This window comes from Panthera tigris, chromosome C1, assembly GCF_018350195.1.
Source record: "Panthera tigris isolate Pti1 chromosome C1, P.tigris_Pti1_mat1.1, whole genome shotgun sequence".
Taxonomy (NCBI): Eukaryota; Metazoa; Chordata; class Mammalia; order Carnivora; family Felidae; genus Panthera; species Panthera tigris.
The window spans coordinates 31,764,779-31,786,992 of NC_056667.1; the positions used below are offsets into that span (position 1 = coordinate 31,764,779).

Consider the following 22,214-nt stretch of genomic DNA (forward strand, 5'->3'; position numbering starts at 1 on the left):
TTCTGTGACTGACTTATTTTGCTTAGCATAACACATCCTAGTTCCATCCATGTTGTTGCAAATGGCAAGATTTTATTCTTTTTGAATGCCAATAGTCCTTATATATATAATATATGTAACATATATCACATCTTCTTTTGTGCTTTGTTCTTAGATGCACTTAAATTACCTGCAAACAGTTTGGTCATTTTGAGTCTTGCTTTTATGATGTGTTAGGCAGGTCCAGAGAAGTGCTCATTCTAAGGCTAATTATTCCCCACTACTGAGTAAGATCTGCCCAAGTTTTCCACCTTATGCCACATGAATTATGAGATTTTCCAGTCTAACTGGTGGAATCAGGCATTATATCCAGCCCTGTGGGAGTGCTAGATTCTGTTCCTTCTATAGATCTGATGGTTTTTCTCTTGGCTTTGGGTCGTTTCCTCATATGCATACATGGAACAACAACAGCACTTTGCTGAATACTTGAAGAGGGCTCTCTGCAGATCCCTGTGGTTTTCTTTCTGTGCAGCTCTCTCCTCGTAGGCATTCTGTCCTACAAATTCTAGCCACCTTGATTTCCCCTCTTAGCTCCAACCATTAAAATTAGGGATTCTGCTGGGTTCCACCCTAGGCTCCCCTTCTCTGGGCCATGGTCTCAAAACTCTCTTAAGGGAGTAAGCTGGGAAATCATAAGGGGCTCAACTCATTGCTTTTCATCTCTCAGAGATCACTGTGCTTGGCTGCCTGATCTTCAGTAACTTGAAAACTACTGTTTAGTATAATATACTCTGTCCTTTTATTATTATTTCAGGTGAGAGTATGGATTTAGTCCCTATTATTTCAAATGAGCAAAAGTCCTGGATTTATATTTTTATTTAGAGCACAGACAAAATTCAAAGTGAAATGTTGACAATTTGAGGAAATAAACACTGAAGAATAAAGGGAGGAAAGTATACATAATTTCCTGATGTTTATTAGCTCTGTTTAGCAGCAGTACACTTCTTTGCTTACTAGCCTATCATGTGCTGATATAGTCAACATTATCTGTGCATTGCGTGCAACACTTAATCCTATGTGGGAAGCTCTGAATGACCTCTAATAAGGTCCTAACATACTCTCCAATGGAACTCAGTGCCAGCATTCTTATGAAAATGTGGCAGGGGTGCTGTGTATAGAGAAATGAATACTGATCGACTTTCAAGAACTGTCTAAGGGATGTAACTGTTTCCTCTCTGTCTGAATTAAGAACTATTTTAAAAAACAAAAAACAAAAAACAACCAGCTACTGTTCTCAGTAACAAAACATATCCTCAAAGAGGCGAAGAAAGGAAAAGGTGTCACTTGGGATGATGTTGGAAGGAAGGTGTCCTACCAAAATTCATGAGTTTTGAGCCTTGAGCTGTATTCTTCCCATAGAAGTTTACTCTGGGGCCTTCAGGTGAGAAGTCCAAGGGCTCCTACCTCATGTTTTGCTTATCTAAGGATCAGAACAAACCTACTTGCCTCCCACCTACTAAAGATGTTGAGAATCAATTACCTGCTTGAAGCAATGGACAGGCGCTGGGACTGAACATGTTTCTTTTAGGTATTTGTCCCAGGTAAAATGACCTGAAAAGGAAATAGAAATCTCTATCACAGTCAACTTCCTAAAAAGTGCTTTCAGGATGCAATCTACACTAAACATTAGGCCATTTTTTGACTCGTTCTGAGCATAAGAAAAAACGTATTTTTCCCTGTTTGGGCTCAAGAGAGTATTACGGGTAGAAATCTATGTGACCTGAGTGGATCATTTTAGATCAATGTTTTAAAATTATGGCCTAAAGATGACCTTACTACGTTTTACATGTTAGTCCCTAAAGTGATCCAAAATGCCAGAGCAACATATACCAGTATCTCACAGAAGTGTCCAGGAAGCTCTTGGAAAACAGAATAGAAGACATAGAAAATGGGTGAGGAGATTCCTTCTGAACAACCTGACTCCTGAAGAGGTACCTTAATGCCATCAAATAATAGCTTTTAACACTCAGTATGGTCGGATCCCACCATCGCAGCTCAGAAAGAATGAAGGACAGACATACGGTAAGATGATTTGATGGTAGGAAAAACCAGAATGAGTGAGATCATACTTGAATTCTCACTCTCTCTCACCCACCCCGAACCCACTCCCATTCCAGCTGCACTGCCTGAGGTGCAAAATGACAAAGATCTGGTAATTTACAGAAAAGTAGGTCCTTGGTAGCATTTCTTATGATAGTAACTATGAATGAGTTAGGGGGCCTACAGGATCTTGTAGCCTCTTGAAGTGGCCTTTAGAGCAACACTGTGCTAGAGAAACAGTCTTCAAGGTGACGCTACTAGGGTCAGAGAAAACATTTTAAGGAACAAACTATTAAATATGTATGTTATTAAACCACAAAAGATGACTAAGTTCTTTATTAAAGGTTAAATCAATTACCAATCTCCCCCTAATACCCACCTAGAGGTGACCCCATGATGGTGCAGGGAAGGTCCCAGAGACTCTCACAAGCTAAAACACTGTAGCAAACCAGCATTTCTTGAAGTTTCCTCTGCAGTGGAGCAGCACAGGGCCCTTTTGGACCATGCAAAAAGCACTAGATGCTGGGAATAAAAATGATTTACTGAATGATAAAATCTAAATCACTTCAAAGATGATGCCAAGGCTTTATACTCTATTGACTTTATAGTTTCTGTTTTAAAACTTGTCCCTTTCCCACCATCCTTAAGCAAGCCAAATAGATTTGGCCAGAAATCACAGTCTGTTCTGAACCACTCCACGAACTGGCCAAGGATTAATTATCTTGAATACAGAGTCCACAGGGTAGATGAGATGGATATGAACCTGGAATCAAGATTTAAGAGCTTATCAGAATAAAGTCTCTGCTCTAGCAGAGATGTCCCTAAAGCAAGGAATGAATACATTTCACCACTATTTGCTGTTAGGGAAAAAAAAGCATTAAAAATTACCATTCCATTCTTACAAATAAAGAATTAAGTCAAATAGCAAGTCTTGGATTTGAGTGAACTGCAACTTTTGCACTCCAGCATCTATAACAGCACTGTCCACTAAAACTTTCCGTAATGACAGAAATGTTTTGTGTCTGTGGTGTCCAATAAGAAAGCCGTTAGCTGGGGGCGCCTGGGTGGCTCAGTCGGTTAAGCCTCCGACTTCGGCTCAGGTCATGATCTCACGGTTCGTGAGTTCGAGCCCCGCGTCAGGCTCTGTGCTGACAGCTCAGAGCCTGGAGCCTGTTTCAGATTCTGTGTCTCCCTCTCTCTTTCTCTCTGACCCTCCCCCGTTCATGCTCTGTCTCTCTCTGTCTCAAAAATAAATAAACGTTAAAAAAAAAAAAGTCGCTAGCCACATGTAACCATGGAACACTTGAAATGCGTGAGAGAAGAATTTAAATTTTAATTAGTTTAATTTAATTAATTTTATTTAAATACAAATTCCTACATGTGGTTAACAGCTACTGTATCAGACAGCACAGGTCTAGAGGTTTGCTCAGTCTGGGTAATTGCTTGTAGTAGCTTGCGTTTTGACCACAAGCATCCAAGAGACTTTGGTTTTAAAAATTATGGCAGCATCAGGGGTACCAAAATAACTGGGGCATTAATTACAGTTCTCTATTACACATCAATTATGGTAATCAATCCCTATTACAGAGGCAAGCAACCTCACATCTTTCTCCATTTAGAGAACACCCTATTGCCAACTGAATGAAAAGGAATCTCCTCTCTCTTTTTTTTTTTTAATGTTTATTTCTGAAGGAGAGAGAGACAGAACTTGAGCAGGGGAGGGGCAGAGAGAGAGACACACAGAATCCGAAATGGGCTCCAAGCTCTGAGCTGTCAGCACAAAGCCTGATGCAGGGCTCAAACTCACAGACTATGAAGATCATGACCTGAGCCGAAGTCGGATGCTTAACCAGCTGAACCACCCAGGCGCCCCAGGAATGCCTTTTAAAAAAACATTTCAGTTTATTTATTTATTTTTGAGAGACAGAGAGAGTGAAGGGTGAGGGGGAGAGAGAGAGAGAGAGAGAGAGAGAGAGAGAGAGAGAGAGAGAGAGAATCTCAAGCAGGCTCCACACTGTCAGCACAGAGCCAGAGGTGGGGCTCAAACTCACAAACCATGAGACCTCTGAAACAAAGAGTCAGACGCTTAACCAACTGAGCCACCCAGGCACCCCTGGAATCTCTTTTTTATTTTTTTTATTATTTATTTATTTATTAAAAATTTAAAAAAAATTTTTTTTTGAGAGAGACAGAATGTGAGTGGGGGAGGGGCAGACAGAGAGGGAAACACAGAATTCTAAGCAGGCTCCAGGTTTTGAGCACAGAGCCTGATGTGGGGCTTGAACTCATGAAGCATGAGACTATGACCTAAGCTGAAGTTAGACACTGAACCGACTGTGCCACCCAGGCACCCTGGAATCTCTTTTTTAAAAGCAGTCCACCCACTGTGAGGGTTGACTGGATTGAACCATACCTAGATTAATATTTTTCTTAAATTTGACTTCTTAGGCTATCTGAGACTTAGTCTCATAATTTCAGGTAAATTGTGTTAATTTTATGGACTCAGGAAGAATGTTTGAGCACCTACTGTAATGCCCATAACGGAGCCAAATGTCATATCTACTGTATCTCCAAGCAACTGAAATAACCACACGTACAAAAACGGGACAGGCAGCAAGGTATACATCAGGGAGGGGTTGGCAAACTCTCTGTAAAGGACCAGACAGTAAAATGTTATGGTTTGTGGGCCATCCAGTCTCTGTCACAAATACTCAACTCTGCACTGTAGCCTGAAACCCGCCAGAGACAATACGCACATAAATGAACATGGCTGTGTTCCATTAAAACTTTATTTACAGAAATAGGCAGTGGGCTGGATTTGCCCCCAAACAGTAGTTTGCCCTGGCATATAGCACTGATTCCCAAATGTTACTTATCATCAGAATCTCCTAAAGAATTTTTCTCATTTCTTTAAATAGCGTTGTGGGCCCCATCCTCAGAGGTTCTCATTCAGCAGGCTTTGAGTGTGGTCTGAAAATCTGTATTTTCAAAGGCTCCCTAAGTAATTCTGATTCACATCTGTGTCTAGAAATTATTGGTGGAGTTAAAAGAATATAATATTGAGAGTCAGAAGATGCTGGATAAAGTCTTATTTCTCTAATTATCTTAGATAAGTTACTTAATCCTTCTAAGTATCAGTTTATTCATCTGAAAGACAGAGATAATGTCTATCATGCAAGATTGTACACCCACTCATTCATTCAGTAAATATTTATTAAACTCCTTCCAAGTACAAAAGCACTGTGTTAAATATAAGAGGAACATGATATACATGATTCCTAAATACACGGAGCTTGCAGTTTAGAAATATTAAGTAGAGATATTAAATAAATAATAACACAAATAAACTGGTACAATTATGATAAATGTACGTTAATGAGGTAGTACAGGTTGCCTTGAGGATGCAGAACAGGAAAATCTAATTTGTTACTGGGATCAAGGATTACTGTGAAGATTAACATTATAATGTAATGTTTTATAAATACAATGTTTTATACTTTACAGAATGATTTCAATTCTTTATTCAACTGATGTTTGAGTATTCCTCTATGTGCCAGGCAGTATTCTCAGTGCTGGGATAAGGCAGGAGGTCCCTGCCCTCATGGAACTTACATTCTGGTGCATCATGAGGCACAATTAACACATAACCAAATAAATAAGGTAATGAGTGGTAAGCATTTGAAGGAAACAAAATAATGTGATAGAGGCTGGGAACTATCTTAGATGGCAAAGTTATGGACAGATACTCTATGGAGGAAACACTTGAGCTGAGACTTTACAGTCATCTCATTTATATTACTGAATAATGCTTATGAAAGTATTTTATAAACTCTAATTCATACCACTTTATAATTACACTTATTATTAGAAAATAAAATCCCTGCCCTGAAGAGAGTTACACACTACATAGAAGTAGCTTTAAAAAATTAAAAGTCCCTAATAATGTAAAGCAGAAGAGATCCACGAAGTTGATTGCATGAATCCCTTTCTCTAATACTCATTCATTCAACAAATACTTACTGCACACTGCCATATACCAACCCTAGTTCTAGGCACTGGTGATTTAGAGCAAAGAATGAAATAGCAAAGTCTCTGCTGATATGGAGCTTACTTTCTAAGGGGAAAGAAAAACAATAAACAAACATAAATATATGTCGGATGGTGTAGAGGGCAACAAGAGACACCAGATAATATACAATTCCTGGCCTTTTTCAAATAAAGAAAAAATAAAGCAAAGTAAGAGGGAAAGAGTGCCGAGGGTATGTGTGTGCTATTTCAGGCAGGATGGTCAAGCAAGGCATCTTGATGGGGTGATATAAAAGTTGAGACCTGAAGCTCCCTCCAGCCCCTGCTTGAACACTTGCAACGATAAGAAACTTCTTATTCAGTTATTATTCAATAGTACAAACAGATAGACTTTGAACTACATAGTCGGCCAAAGTCTGACTCCTTCTAACTTCTACCCATTGGTCCTGGACATAATATATGAGAGAGATTATATATATCATTAAATGTCAATGATATGTAGCTGCTAATTTGACCCAGCTACATGAGGCACCTCCATTCATGGTGGCTACTATTCTGACAGCACTTCTCTACAAGAACTCTACTTCATTCCACCTGAAGTGTGGAACGCAAATTCCTAAGAGAGATACAGACAATCACAGTCTTTAGATCAGAAATTCGACTCCAAGATTACTGTCTGAAAACTGTTCCGTTGTTTATATGTGCCATAATTTATATACATTAACAACAGTATTTGTTAAATACTCTTGGTGGTCACGTAAGTGTTTTCTAATTTTTGATGAGTATCTTTGTGCACATATCTTTTAACACTTTTAAGATGATCACTTTAGGGCAAATTCCTAAGAGTGGGATGAATGGACAAAGAACAGGCATACTTTATATTTTGATATCATATAATTCCCACCAACAGTGCATGAGAATATGTTTCTTACGTCCTTGCTAAAACTGCTTTAACAATCTCTATACTTTTGTTAAATCTTACAAGTGAAAAAGCAAAAGACTATTATACTTTTATATGCAATTCTTTGATGACTAATAAAGTTGAAGATATTTTTAGGCTTATTAGTCCATTTGTATTTTATTTTTGTCATTTTTCACTGAGGTATTCTTTTGTTTTCTCAGATTCTAAGAGTTCTATGTAGATTAAGGATGTTAGTCCTTTGCTTATCATATATGTTGTAGACATTTGTCTCAGTCTGCTAGGATTTGCTCTTAAATTCCTCTATCTTGTCTTTTATGACTTCCTGGCTTTCATGTCATGCTTTCTTCAGCATTACAAGAGATATTAACCCATGTGTTCTTCTAGTATTTCTCAGGTTTAATTATTTTTTTACATTTAAATGATCTATTTCGAATTTATTCTGTGAGACAAATAAGGCAAAAATAAAGCTTTCCTTCTCACCTTTTATTCAATAAATGTGCTCACCACCATTTTTGAATAAATCACCTTCTCCCCGCTGATTGGAAATGTCACTGTGATCACATGTTAATTTCTTATATACATTTAGACCTATCTCTGGACTCTGCCTTCTGTTCCCCTCATCAGTCAGTCTATTCCAAGACGAGGAGCATTTTGTTTCATGTAATTTCAAAACCAATTTAACCAATTTTAATTTTTCATAAGGCATACCCTCAACCCTGTTTTCTTGGCACTTTCAAAGGATTAATAAATTGTGGCATATCCAGTGCTAATAAAACCCTGTTATCAGAAAATGTACAAAGCTTAAGTTTATGAGATACACAGTGGCTCATTCTCAAAATATTGTCCATGGGCCTTTCAGATCAGTAGCTTGATATTTTTTAATGAATCATCTAAAGATAAAACACCAAGTCAAAAAAAAAAAAAAAAAAAAAAGGATTTCTGACTCTTCCAATTTCTCAGAACAAATCCCACCATTTCCCAGCTCCTATAACATCCTGTTCATACCTTTATTTTCATATCTTCACATCATATCATCATCATTATTTATGCAAGCTATTTACAGACAGCGGGTATCTTTCTTACTATTATTTTTAATCTTCACCGTTTACCACAGTGCCTGAAACTGAACTCAGGCTCCACAGAAGTGTAGTGAACGAAAAGTGAGGGGTGAAAAGAAGAAGGGAGTGAGCACCAGTGCTTCTCTTTTCTGCACCAATACAATCACACCGGTGGTCTTCAAATTTAGTTCTGGGAGTTATACGTTGAGATAGAACAAACCAAAGTCTAAATGGTGGCCTAAGTGGCAAGGGGACACAAAACCATGTCACCTGAGGAGTGGCTGAAGGAACACTGACACTCAGCTTGAAGAAGAAAGCCAAGTCTTAGAGCCAATTTGCCATCCATCCACCAATCCAACAAGTATTTATCGTGTGTATCAAAGCACTGTGCCAGGTGCCGGAGAAACAACCGTGATCAAATACTGTTCTTGCCCTCATGGAGCTTTAGTAAGGCCAGAGGCTAGACAGCCAACTACATAAAGTGTGGTAAGTGCTATGCTTGGCTACGGAGGCTGCTATAGGAGGGCTTGCGGAAGGATTCCCAGGGGAAGTAACCTCTACACTTCTAAGTTAAGGTGTAAAAGGATAAGCAGGAAGTCAGTCAAGAAGAGAGAAAATTCTTTGTTTTTAGAATCTTTTGTTTCAGACTGAAAGAAAAACATGTATAAAGGTCCAGAAGTAAGAAAAACCACTTCTAAAAATGGAATATTTTGGTATGGCTACTGGGTAGAGTTAAACACAAACAAAAGGTAGTTTAGAAAGGAGGTTTTAGGTAAAAGCAGTGTGCAGGTATCAGAGAGCCTCCTCAACCACATTAATGAGAAAAAGAAGCACTAAAGGCTCTGGGGCAGGAGTCATTCTGTGTGTAGTGTGGAGGATGGACTGGAGGAGTGCAGGGCTGGAGGCAGGAAGACTAGTTAGGAAGCTGTTCTAATAATCTATATGAGATCATAGTGCTTCAACTAGGACGGTTAAGAGTGGCAGTGAGCAGGCAGTCCCTATAGCTGCTTTCTAATAACTGGAAGCTGGTCAGTGAAAAACTGGCTAAATTATTCCATATTGCCCTAAAAGTTCAAAGTATGACTGATAGAATTGACAAAGAAACAGATTTTGGACCAATAAATAAAACTGTCTGACTGAGTGAGTTCCTGAGGTGGCTGTAAGTCCCCAGCAACGTTGAAAAGTTCAAGACAAGGCATTTTATAAGACATTCAAAACGTCGAATTTTAAAATGCTGGGCCAAGTTAGATTATTTTAAAGCCTCTTCCAAACTCAGATTCTAAAAATCTACTGAATCTCATTTCTTTAAAAAAAAATTTTTTTTTGTTTATTCATTTATAGAGAGAGACACAGAGAGCAAGCAGGGGAGGGGCAGAGAGAGAGGGAGACAGAATCCGAAGCAGACTCCAGGCTTTGAGCTGTCAGCACAGATCCCAACACGGGGCTCGAACCCAGGCACCGTGAGATCATGACCTGAGCTGAAGTTGGAAGTTGGACACTTAACCAACTGAGCCACCCAGGCACCCCCTGAATTTCATTTCAATTTGATATTTGGGGCTGCTCTCTATGCTTGATGGGCAAAATGAAATATGCAGGATTAACTCATCAGAGGCTGTGCCTGGCTATGCTGGTGCTATGTTATCATAGCCTTTACTCCTCACGCAGGAAAAATATACTTCCAAAATTTAACATCACTTCTTGTACATACTTTGTGTTAAACTGAGTATCCACTTTTTCCAATTCCCTATCAACAAAACGGACTGTTCACAACATACCTTAACTTGTTACTGAACTATATGTAATTGTTATCATTCATATTAGCAACAAAACCAAAACCAGCAACAGCTCTCACAGAGTATCTTCTGTCTGCCTACACCATGTTCAATATCTCCCAAATTCTTCATAACCTGAAAAGTAGGTTTTATTCCCATTTTAAAGATGAGGAAATAGACTCAAAAGATTAAGTAACTTTCCCAAAATCACTAAATTTGTGAGTGGGCAACAGAAATTTGAACCAAGGCCTGTCTGATTCATACGTCCATGATTTTTTTATCATACGCTAGTGCCTTAGAAAGCTTGAGGTAAGTTTTAAGTCATTAAAAAGTGACTATCATTTATTGTTTATTAAGTGCTAGGCCCTTTACCTCCATCATTTCAATTCCTTCACTTCTTCAGCTCACATCCAGAGAACACTCCACTCCAAAGAATGTTCCAAGATTTGACTTAAAATAATGTCTGAGGATGGTCCCGCAACAGAATGAAAATAACAATCCTCAAAAGTTGAAAAGTATTTGAGAGGTTTTAAGATGTTTTCACATCCATTAGCTCTTGTAATCTTCTTAACAACCTTGTGAAGTAGGCAGAATGGGATAATTATCCCCATTTTCCAAGCCAGAAAACTGAGGATCAGCATCACAAAGTTTCTAAGCCCGGCTGGCTTTCAAAGAACCCAGGAGCTCTGACTCCTAGTCTAGCATTCTACTCTTCTACGTTACCTTCTTTGTCAGTGGGCAGTAAAAGTAATGTTTTGGGAAGAAAAGGCAAGAGGGAGCAAAAAGACAGTGATAATAACAGAGGTGAACACATGAAGTCACAGAACATAATATATAAAAACATTTGAACAAAAACTGATAAAGCCATTAGGATATCAATATTTGTGTAACATATAGAAAGATTTTAAAGAACTAAGAAGTTAAGACTGACGTTTATGTAGAAACCCTGAAGGCTGATTAAGAAATATTAACATTAGCATTATTTCTCAAATCCTAGTCCTGAGGTACATACACTCTGTAGGGATGAAAACCGAATGCAGTTAGCAGTCTGACTCTTGTTATTTGAATCGTTAATATTTCAGATTGCATTTAAAGATTTTACAAAGTCTTTAGGTTTAATTTCAGTTTGCTACATCTCATGAATAATTTCTTTTGGGGAAATCCCACCAAATTCTGACTGATGGAGAGTGGGGGTTTGTTTTTGTTCTGGATTCACTGAATTAAGAGTAGCTTCCAGTGTGGATCAGCCCCTGTTCCTCCTTGTACTCTGTGTAATCAACCCCCCCTCCCCACCCTGTTGGCTTGGTCTGCACCTCCCGATAAGGATGGCTGGGCCGGACAGCTGACAGGACCGGCTATACGGGCTGCTGAGGCAGACGAGCACAGGACACACGGGGCCATGGGACAGACAACACGGCATTCTGTTCCTAGTCACACTCTAATCTCTGGTTCGGTCATTACCTATATTTAACAGAAATACAAGAAAGAAATCTTACCTAGTTCCAGGATGTCAGTAGCTTCTATTAAAGAAAAAAATGTTACAGCGTAAGTCATCAGGACAAACATACCAAAATGAAAGAAAGGTGAAGTTCTGGGGTAAAACGAAGGCTTGAGAGTTTGTGTAACCCAAACCTCTCCTTTTAGAAGGTACTGAGTGTGTTACTAGTAGTTGTGGGATATACCACCTAATTCTGCCTCACTCTCAAGCCTAAACTCTTAAACACTGGAGATGCGGACAGGCCAACCGGGCTTGAAGCTGTGAGGCTACTTCAAGATTATCTGTACTCAGAGTGAAAGTCTCCTGACTTCCAGTTCAAAACAAAACATACCGCTTCTAACAGATACGTCTACAAACTAAAATATTTGCTTGTGCGTCCATCAGTGAGTTCTTTATACCTCAGACCTCTCAGAACAAAGGTTTTATGAGAAGAGATGTTAAATTAAATTTTTCCACGCTAAACAGAGGGGTTTTTTTCTTACCTTGATATTGGGATGCAGACTCGGAAAGGTGACCATACTTGTGTTTCCTAACATCATTCCAGTCTATCACTGCAGGAGGAGAGAAAACAGTCATATGAAAAGAAAATGCAAGATTCAATATTTCTCTAATTTAACAGCAGGCATCAATAGTTTTTGATAAAGTAATACACTTCTGAGATTGTATTCTAAGGAAACAACCCAAGCTACAGAAAAACGGTTTTATCTAAAAAGCTTTAGTATTGTTTATAATAACAAAAAGGGAGGGAGGATACGTAAATGCTCAGAACAGAAGACTGATTAAGATACTACAATACATTTATCAGTTGACAACGGATTTTGCAGCTTTAAATTTTTACAAAGGCTACACAACAAAATAGGAAACTGTTTAAGGTTATGATGTCTGGTAAAATATCAGAGCAAAAATTATATTCATGGAATAATCGAAATTATGTAAAAAACTGAAAACAAAGAACGCCCTTGCTCTGGGCTGAATTGTGTGTCCCCCCTGCCCATTCTAATGTGACTGTATTTGGAGATAGGGTCTATAAAGAAGTAACTACATTAAAATGAGGTCATTAGGGTGAGTCCTAATCCAACGAGACTGGTGTCCTTATTATAAGAGGAAATTTGGACACATACGGGGACAGAGGAAAGAGTATGTGAAGACAGAGATGGGCATCTAAAAGCCAAGGAGAGAGGCCTCAGATCTTGATCTCTGACTTCCAGCCTCCAGAATCATGAGAAAATAAGTTTCTTTTTTCTAAAGTTTATTTATTTTCAGAGAGAGAGAGAGAGAGCGCGCGCGCGCAAGTGGGGGAGGGGCAGAGAGCAAGGGAGAGACAGAATCCCAAGCAGGCTCCGCACCATCTGCACAGAGCCCGATGCAGGGCTTGAGCTCGTGAACCATGAGATCATGACCTGAGCTGAGATCGGAGTTGGACACTTAACCAACTGAGCCACCCAGGTGCCCCGAGAAAATAAATTTCTGTTTAAATCACCAGGTCTGTATGTAATCCCTGCAGCCCTAGCAAACTAGTACAACCCTAAAAAGTTATCACTAGAAAAAAGAAAAAAAAAAAATAAGACGCAAACACAGCAAATATAAACATCTGGTTATCTTTAGGTAGTGTCCTATTCCCCCTACCCCGATTTTCTAATCTCATGTATTTTCAATTTTTTTCATAAAGATAAGTTACTTACATAATGGAAATACATTTTCCTTGTTTGAAAATTTAGATTAAATCTACTGACTACCACTTTCTCACCATCAATTACCCATCATGTTTTTACTTCTCTTCTTACCCAGCTCAGATTCCAGGGTCTCTCATTTAAATCACTCGCTGGCAAACACTCTTAACTCCCTCCTACCTCTTTTTTGCCAAATTTGCCTAATAAAGCCTCAGTCTTAACTCTGGTTAAAGCCACTTATCCACCTATACCATGCCTACCCCAACAGCTCACAAGTGCTGAAGAAAACCAAATGCAAGCTTACTGGTCTCACTTTAAACTCATGACCACAATTTTCAAACGCTATTTAACATGGTCTAGAAATCATACTGCGTTTCCCTACTGTGTTTGCTTTTCCACCTTCCAAAATTTTTTTTCATTTATTTTTCTTTCTCCTCATACTCCAAATATCCTCTCCCTCTCCCTCACTCTTAGGTATGATGTCAATTTAGGGTTCATTGAGAAAACAGAAATAAGGGACAGGAACCTTCTATATGCCACTCAGGAAGGTACAGACTCCATCATGTTTAGTGGTACATCTCCCATCCACAGTATAGTAGCAGGTGCTCAGTTAGTGTTTGGTGAATGAATGAATCTACTCATTCATCATTCTTTCTGACTGCTCTTCTATTGCTGTGGATGAAGTGTCTGTTTTTATCAAAAGGCAACTCTCCAGTTTTGCTCCACATCCCATTTCCTCTCATCCTCTCAAGGACTTTGCAAGTATTTCCTTTCTAATAGGCCATTTGCATCCGCATCCTTACTGCCCCATAATCTCCTATCAAACATCAACACACAAAACAAATACCCCCTCTCCAACCCTCTCTTAATCCCATGTATATCCCTCTTGCCTTCTAGTTCTCAGGAAAATGTATTTTAAGAGTTATCTATAGCCATTGCCTCCTCACTTCTTCACAATTATCTCCTCATTCAAACAGGGTTCCTCTGTCTACTATTCCACTGAGATCACCCCCAAATTCATATTTCTAGCATTGGCCTCCTCTTGGAATTCCACACTTACATATAATCTCTACATAGTTATCAAATCAGACATTTGAAACTTAACGTGGCTAAAACAGAATGCCACCTCTTGTCAACCTGTTCCTCTTTTTTTTTTTTTTTTTTTAAGTTTTGATTTAAATTCCAGTTAGTTGACACACAGTGTAATATTAGTTTCAGGTGTACAATATAGTGATTCAACAGTTCCATCCATCACCCAGTGCTCATCGCACAACTGCACTCCTTAATCCCAATGGCTATTTAGTTCATCCCCCCACCTCCCCTCTGGTAACCATCAGTCTGTTGTCTGTAGTTCATAGTCTGTTTCTTGGTTTGCCTCTCTCTCTTTTTTTCCCCCCTTTTGCTCATTTGTTTTGTTTCTTAAATTCCACATATGAATGAAATCATATGTGATGGAGATGCCATTTACTGGTTTGGGGAAGGCAATCTGTCCTCTTCTTGTCTTTCCCAAACCAGTAAATGGCATCTCCATCACCGAGCTGTTCAAGCCAAAAATCCCTGAAGTTATCCTTGATGCTTCTATTTCCTTTACACTCACATCCACTCAGTAAGTTCTGCTGGACCATGTCCCCAACTCATCCACCACTCATCCCACTGCTCACGCTCTACTTCCAGTCACTGTCCTTCTTACCTGGGCCATTAGGATAGCCTGCTGACTGGAAGCCCTGCTTCCCCTCTTGCCCTACTCCAACTTACTCACCATACAGAGGTCAGAGTGAGCATTTGAAAACACAAAAAAGATCATGTCATTCATCCGCTTAAGGATAAATGGCTTCCCACTGAATTAAGGATGCCTTGCACAGATATGCAGGATTCAGCTGCTGCCATGTCTCTGATCTTGTCCCATATGATACCCCCCTCCAACTTTTTTAAAGTAAACTTATTTATTTTGAGGGAGGGAGGGCAGGAGAGAGAGAGCAAGAGAGCATATTAGCAGGGGAGGGGCAAAGAGAGAGGGAAGCAGAGAATCCCAGGCAGGCTCCATGCTCAGCGCAGAGCCCTACCTGAGGCTCCATCCTATGAACCATGAGATCATGACCTGAGCCGAAATCAAGAGTTGGACCCTTAACTGACTGAGCCACCCAGGCGCCCCATGACTTTTCTCTTTTCCATTACACTCCAGTCACACTGGCCAGTGTCCCACCCCAAGTGTTTGCCTTCTCTTCTGGTTGGACGTCCCCTGTCTTTCCAGTACCTGCCATGTTTGTTCTCTAAATCATGAATAAAGATTATAAACCTGATTAGGCTAAAAAACTGCTGACAAGAGACAAAAGATTAGGGTATCATAATTGAATTTGTGTTTGAAATTGTTCACAATTATTTTTAACTTATTTTTTATAATTAGAAATAATATATTCTCAAAAATTAAATATACAGTACATATTCCATTTATGTACAAGTTTTCAATATCATATCACTTAAGTAAAGATGAGCTACCAGCATACACAAAATGGATTCAGGAAGCTACAATAAATTGAAACCAGGCTGTAAGATCACTAATAAAACTAACAAAACAATTCAAAATCAACCAATACAAGTTAGGGGAAAAATACTCTAATACAGAGAAAAAAACAAAAGCCAGACCCAATGATGAAGTAAAATGAACAAAATAATTAACAAATTTGGCTGGGCAGAAAGGCATCGAAATAAGGTTCCACAACAATGGAAAAGGAACTTCTGAGAAGAAATATTTGAAACTCCTGGCACAAACAAGCGGAACTGGGAAAGCAGTGCCCAAAAAAGAAAAGGAGACAGCAACCACATTCATTACAAATTGCTTAAATTTTATTTTAAGCATCACCATAAATTACCCAGTGGATAAGGTCACCATCCCTGTATCAATTCTTTTTTTTTTTTTTTTAAATATTTATTTATTTACTTTTGAGAGAGACAAAGACAGAGCATGAGTGGGGGAAGGGCGGAGAGAGAGGGAGACACAGAATCCGAAGCAGGCTCCAGGCTCCCAGCTGTCAGCACAGAGCCCAACGCGGGGCTCGAACTCTTGAACCACGAGATCATGACTTGAGCCGAACACAGATAAATGCTCAACCGACTGAGCCACCCAGGCGCCCCACATCCCTGTATTAATTCTTAAATGAACAGAATGTAGCCTGATAGAATTCCACATGTAAAAACAGAAACTGGTTACCTGTAATTTTTCAAAGTATTCTCAGATTAATGGCCATGTTTCAAAATATATTATGATATGTAACTACTATATTTAAATAGACGGTTTTATTTTATTCTCTCTCCTCAGGCTGTATATTTCTTCTCCCATAGTCCTTCTCCCAGTTAGTAATAAATCAGAAACCTGGAGTCCTCTTTAACGGTCTCTCTCTTATCCTCCAAATCTAACCAGTTATCAAAATCTGTCCATTCTACCTTCAAAATGACTGTCTCCTCTGCTCCTATTCTGTGTTTAAGATTTCATTCTCTCTCACCTTGACCAACAGAAACAGCTACTTCATTCCTGTGTGTGACCTCACTCCTTTCCAATCCACACGTTAGCATTCAGTTTCTAAAATACTTATATTTATGTATCTTAATTCTAAGATTAGACAAAACATCTCACTATCTTTTAAGTCTTCAAAGGTCAAAACCTAAACTGTCTCCATAATAAACATGCCATATGTGTCTGGACTTTCCCTCCCTTCTCTATTTGGGAGATTCCTATTTATTCACCATGGTCCAGGATTAATGTTACTTTCTAATATCTTTCTGGCAGCATCCCTAAGCACAGCACTATTTCCACCTCCTACTTCTATGCCTGTTCCAGGTGTTAGAGGTAAATACTGCTAACCCAGTCATTATTCCTGGGGCTTAACACACAGCAAACACTAAGAAAAAGAAAAAAAAGAAAAAAAAGAAAAGAAAAGAGAAGAGAAGAGAAGAGAAAAGAAAAGAAGAGAAGAGAAAAGAAAAGAAAAGAAAAAAGAAAAAGTTTGCTCAACCGACTGAGCCACCCAGGCGGCCCCACGAATATTTAAATGCAAGCTTTCATCAAAACAATTTTGACACATATACAGAATCCACTATAGTTAGATTATCTATCAATTATTCATGTTAAATAAGAAATAATTAAAAACAGATCTTCTAATAGTGTAGATAAAAGTCATTTATATATTGATTTTGGAGTTTTCTTCCACTACAGATGTATTCTTTGAATACCTAGGCTAATATTAAAAATGTACTTGCTACCATTTACCGAGTACACTTTCCGTTTCAATGTTGCAAGATGAGAAAAGTTCCGGAGATGGATGGTGGAAATGGTTGCACAGCAATGTGAATGTATTCAATGTCACTAAACTGTATACTTAAAAATGGTTAAAGTGGTAAATTTTAAGTTATATATCTTTTATCACAATTTTTAAAATTCAATTAATTAAAAACATGAACTTGCATTTTGGGATGTCAGAAGGCTCAGAAGTTGCCATACTGATTTCATTTCAGATTCAACTAACACCTATCATTACCATATACCAAGCCCAGGGCCAGGCAGTTTTATTATATATCATCTTGGGTATTACCAATATGTATCTATAGGTGAAGAGTAAGAATCTGGGACTCAGAAAGTTTAACAGTGCCATGGAGTAGAAGGGCTGGTTAGGCAACAGCAATGAAAAATATGCAGTAATAATAGTTCACAAATGAAAAACCAAGCTGAATTAATGTCCTGAATCCTATTTATATAGATGTATTTATTCAGTAAACATTTATAATCTGTCAGGTACTACTATTTATTATACTAATAATAATTATTATTATTTATTATATTATATATAATATATATAATATATATAATATATATAATATATAATTATATAATATATAATATATAATATAATATATTATATTATAATAATTTATTATACTAATTATTATACTATTTATAATTTGTCAGGTACTACTCTGGGCACTGAAGATACGTCATTGGACAAAACAGAGAAAAACTGCTTCTCATGAAGTTTACATTCTATTCCAAAGGTTTCACAAAATGTGATCTTTTGACAGGAGGCATTTGAAATAGCATTCATTGCAGGGGAGCAGATGTCAGAATGAGACATCTTCTTGGCAATGAGAACTATCCTGCAGAGGATGGGTTATTCATTTCCTGAATAAGCAGAAAGCCTGGATGACCACCTATCACCAAAGATGCTGAAACTTTTCCAAGCTGAGAAGGAATTTATGGGTTGGAAAAGGGATTAATTACATAAACTTCTAAGATCTTATTCAACCCTGGAGTTCTATTTCAATAAGCAACAAACACTATTATGGGGGCTGAGACAGAAACGTGTCCATAACTTGTGTGCACACATGACGTGTGTGTGTGTGTGTGTGTGTGTGTGTGTGTGCGCGCGCGCGCGCGCACGTATATATCCTGACTATGAACTATTTACCAGTATAAATTATGTCTCATTCTTCTTTATATCTCATGTGTCTAAGTCCATGAAACAAATGAGTGAGTACAATGTCACAGGCTTAAAACACAGTGGATTGCTCCCTATTAAATCTTGCTCAATTTGACATTTAAATTCCATTTCCAACTTGCTATTTTCAAAATAACCCTCTAAAGCCTTTTTTATTTCCAGATTGAAATGATATTAATCTAGTCTTTAAACAAAAATTCTTTGACTACACACAGGTTCCAGCTTTGTGCTAGGTAATGGGGGATTCAAAAAATAACAAGGTACTCTCCCTTTAGTCTAAAAGAGGGAGAAAGATACAGAAGTAAATGTGATAAAGTATTATAGATGCTGCATTAAAAGTAAATGGGGGCTCAGAGAAGGGAGGAGACAGTTTTGTCTGGGGAGAAATTAAGACTTTAATGGAAAAGGAATTGAGTCTTGGGGATGGAGTAATAAGAAAAGTATATCACAGGGGGGGAATAATATAAAGAGAGAAATGATGCCATAAACCACTATGTTAGACCTGCTCTAGTATGGTAGCCACCTGAATTCTGGCAAGTGTGACTAAGAAAGTGAACATTTAATTTTGTTTTAACTTTTTTATTAATATAAATTCATAACTGACATTCAGTACAGTTATGGGGAAAACTTTTAAAGTATATTTGGAACAAAGCTGGATATGAGAATCTACTTTTTCAGTTGAAAATTGTTGAAATCTAAATACAAATCAATCACTTCTGACAAAACTTAGTGTCTGAATTGAGATGTGCTATAACTGTAAAACATATACCAGATTCTGAAGACTGAGTATGAAAAAAGGAATGCAGAATAGCTCCGTATGTATTTTTATATTGGTTATATGTCAAAATAGTGTCGGAGATATATTCAGTTAAATAAAATGTATTATTAAAATTAAATCCCCCTATTTCTTCCTTACCTTTTTCAGTGTGGTTACTAGAAAATTTACAATTCTGTGTGTGACTTGCATTGTATTTCTATTGGACAGTGCCATGTTGGGCAACTTGTAGTTCAATGTGGCTGGAGCAGAAGGTATGTTAGGGGGTATGACAAGAAAAGTAAGAAGTGGTCAACGTCAATGCCTATCTATTTTACTATAATGGAGAAAGCAGAATAAGAAAGAAGAACCCAGTGGGCAGAGAAGTAGAGGTGAGGGGCAGAGGACAGAATATACTAATTGTCTATGGGACCTTGGCTCTGGAGGCTCATTACACTCTTGCTTCTCACATGGCTTAGTTGTTCAACCTCCCTAGTAATTAAGAGAATCCAAACAATTTCACACGTAGAGACGGAAGAAAAGGCTTTAGAGAAACTAAACTTGACATGATTTTAGTGTCAAGTGGAAGCGCAAGCTTAACTTCATCTCAGACAAATCATCCCACCTCAGGAAATCCCAAACAAAGGATGAAAAAAGGACAAGACATAATACACTAGAAAACTATGCTTAACATAGAGATTTTACCTTTAAAGATTCCTGATAAGATTCTCAGTTTCTACAAAGCTAAAACTTCATTTAGAATCTAAACTCTGAAATTTATGAGATGTTTTTCTATTCAAGTCAACTAATACTATTAAAAATATCACTACTGTGGCACCTGGATGGCTCAGTTGATTGAGCATCTAACTGTTGGTTTTGGCTCAGGTCCTGATCTCACAGTTTGTGACTTTGAGCCCCACATTGGGCTCTGCACTGACAGCGTGGAGCCTGCTTGGGATCCTCTCTCTTCCTCTCTCTCGAACTCGTTTTCTCTCTCTCCCTCTCAAAAATAAATAAATAGACTTAAAAATCACTATTAAAAATGGCAAGAACACATACCCTCTAGAAATGGCTCTAAGTTTCAATAAGACATTTAAATAACACTTATTTTTTTATCTGAGAGAGAGAGTGCATGAGCGAGAAAGAGGGGAAGAGGGTGAGAGAAAGAGAGAAAGAGAATCTTAAGCAGGCTCCATGCTCAGAGTGGAGCCTGACACGGGGCTCAAGGGATCATGACCTGAGCCTAAATCAGGAGTCAGACACTCAACCAACTGAGCCACCCAGGTGCCCCAACATTTAAATAATATTTAAATGCTAAACAAAGTGTCTAGCATGGTGCCTAACATAGAGAAAAAATTCATTAAATAATAAGTTTTTCTTTCTTTTCTTAATAATAATCTATAGTGTGGCTGAACTGTTACAGAAATATCTTCAAGTATTTAAAAAGCAAAACTTCCAATTCCTTCCACAACCTAAAAAATCGATGAAAAAATGGCAAAAAAGACATTATGGCTAAAAGAAATGGATAATGAATGACATAGTTAGTAATGAGGAGTTCCTTAAAGTCAGTCTTTGCTAAAGATCTTAATCCCTCATGCCTCCAGAATAGGGTAAAAAGATACTTACCACTAGGCTGCATAGTCAATGGACTTAAAACTGGTCAAGGAGTTAAGAAGTTTGGGATTTATCCCTGGATCCACCAATACCTTACTCTGACCTCTGACAAGTCAGTTTCTCTGTATGTTAATTTCTCCATCTGTAGAATGGGGGTGGGAGGAAGGAGGACACTTATTACCCCTTAAACCATGAGATGTAAGTATTACCAAATTAACTACATTACTTAAAAAGTAGGACATTTACATATACCTTTTTTTGCTTATTAAAATAACTCAGCATTGGATAGTACCTTATAGCAAGTACCACAGGTTTAATTTAACTAAGCCTCAATATTCACAGAAGTAAAGAATACAGATATTTGCTATATTTGGTCCCAAGCAAATACTACATATAAATATAATTTCCAACTAACCAGGTTAAGCCAAAAACTAAAAGATACTAAAACTCCATTAACATGGTACTATGGACTGAATGTGTTCCCTCCAAATTCATATGTTAAAGTCCTAATCCCCAATGTGGCTGTATTTGGAGACAGGACTCTCAAGGAGGTAACTAAGGTTAAATGAGACCATAGGGTAGGGCCCTAATTTGAAAGGATTGGTGTCCTTATGAGACAAGGACAAGACACCAGATACAGCTCTCTCCCTCTCCCTCAACCTCACCCTCTCTGTCTCCACAAACACATACACAGAAAAAGTCTAGGTGAGGACACGGCCAAAAAAAGCGCCTGTCTGTAAGCTGAGGAGAGGCCTGACCAGAAACAAACCCTGCTAGCATCCTGATCTTGGACTTCCAGACTCAGACTGCAAGAAAATAAATTTCTACTGTTTAACTCACCCAGCCAGGGGTATTTTGTTATAAAATCTGAGCAGACTAATATACATGGTCATAGGACAAATGAAGCTGTAACGATTCTTTAGGGTACCTACCTCATGCAACCCTACTCAGTTTCCAAGTTGCTCTAAAGAATCTTCACTCTCTCTTTTACTACAGTCTGATTGGTAGTAAAACAAAGCAAAACAAAATGAAACCGAAAATATCAAATTGGAAGTCAAAATTTTATCCTGGTTTTTTTGTTTGTTTGTCTTGTTGTTGTTGTTGTTGTTTTAAAGTAGGCTCCATGCCCAGCATGGAGCCCAATGCGGGTCCTGAACTCACAACCCTGAGATCAAGACCTGAGCCAATATCAAGAGTCAGATGCTCAACTGACTGAGCCACCCTATCCTATTTTGAATGGGTCCCTATCCTATTTTGAATGTCAACTCTATTTTCCCTTAGAGACTATTTTCCCTTAAAGACTTTAGGCAATAACTTAACTGTACTGAGCCTCAG

General features: G+C 38.2%; 1 protein-coding gene across 9 annotated transcripts in view; it reads right to left on the bottom strand.

The window, feature by feature from the left end:
• SCMH1 (Scm polycomb group protein homolog 1) overlaps nt 1-22,214 on the bottom strand; it is a 186,519-nt gene that overhangs the window by 117,507 nt on the left and 46,798 nt on the right. For 3 of the 9 annotated variants that reach the window (XM_042996801.1, XM_042996800.1, XM_042996796.1), the window contains exons 1-4: nt 11,838-11,899; nt 11,354-11,377; nt 2,459-2,601; nt 1,520-1,590 (exon numbers count right to left, since the gene is read on the bottom strand). In XM_042996801.1, coding sequence (XP_042852735.1) covers nt 1,520-1,590; nt 2,459-2,534 — 147 coding nt within the window. In that variant the 5' untranslated portion in view covers nt 2,535-2,601; nt 11,354-11,377; nt 11,838-11,899. Of the gene's footprint in view, nt 1-1,519; nt 1,591-2,458; nt 2,602-11,353; nt 11,378-11,837; nt 11,907-20,891; nt 21,022-22,214 lie in introns of those variants that run through there. The other 6 variants (XM_042996793.1, XM_007077375.3, XM_042996799.1 and 3 more) reach the window with 3 other exon arrangements.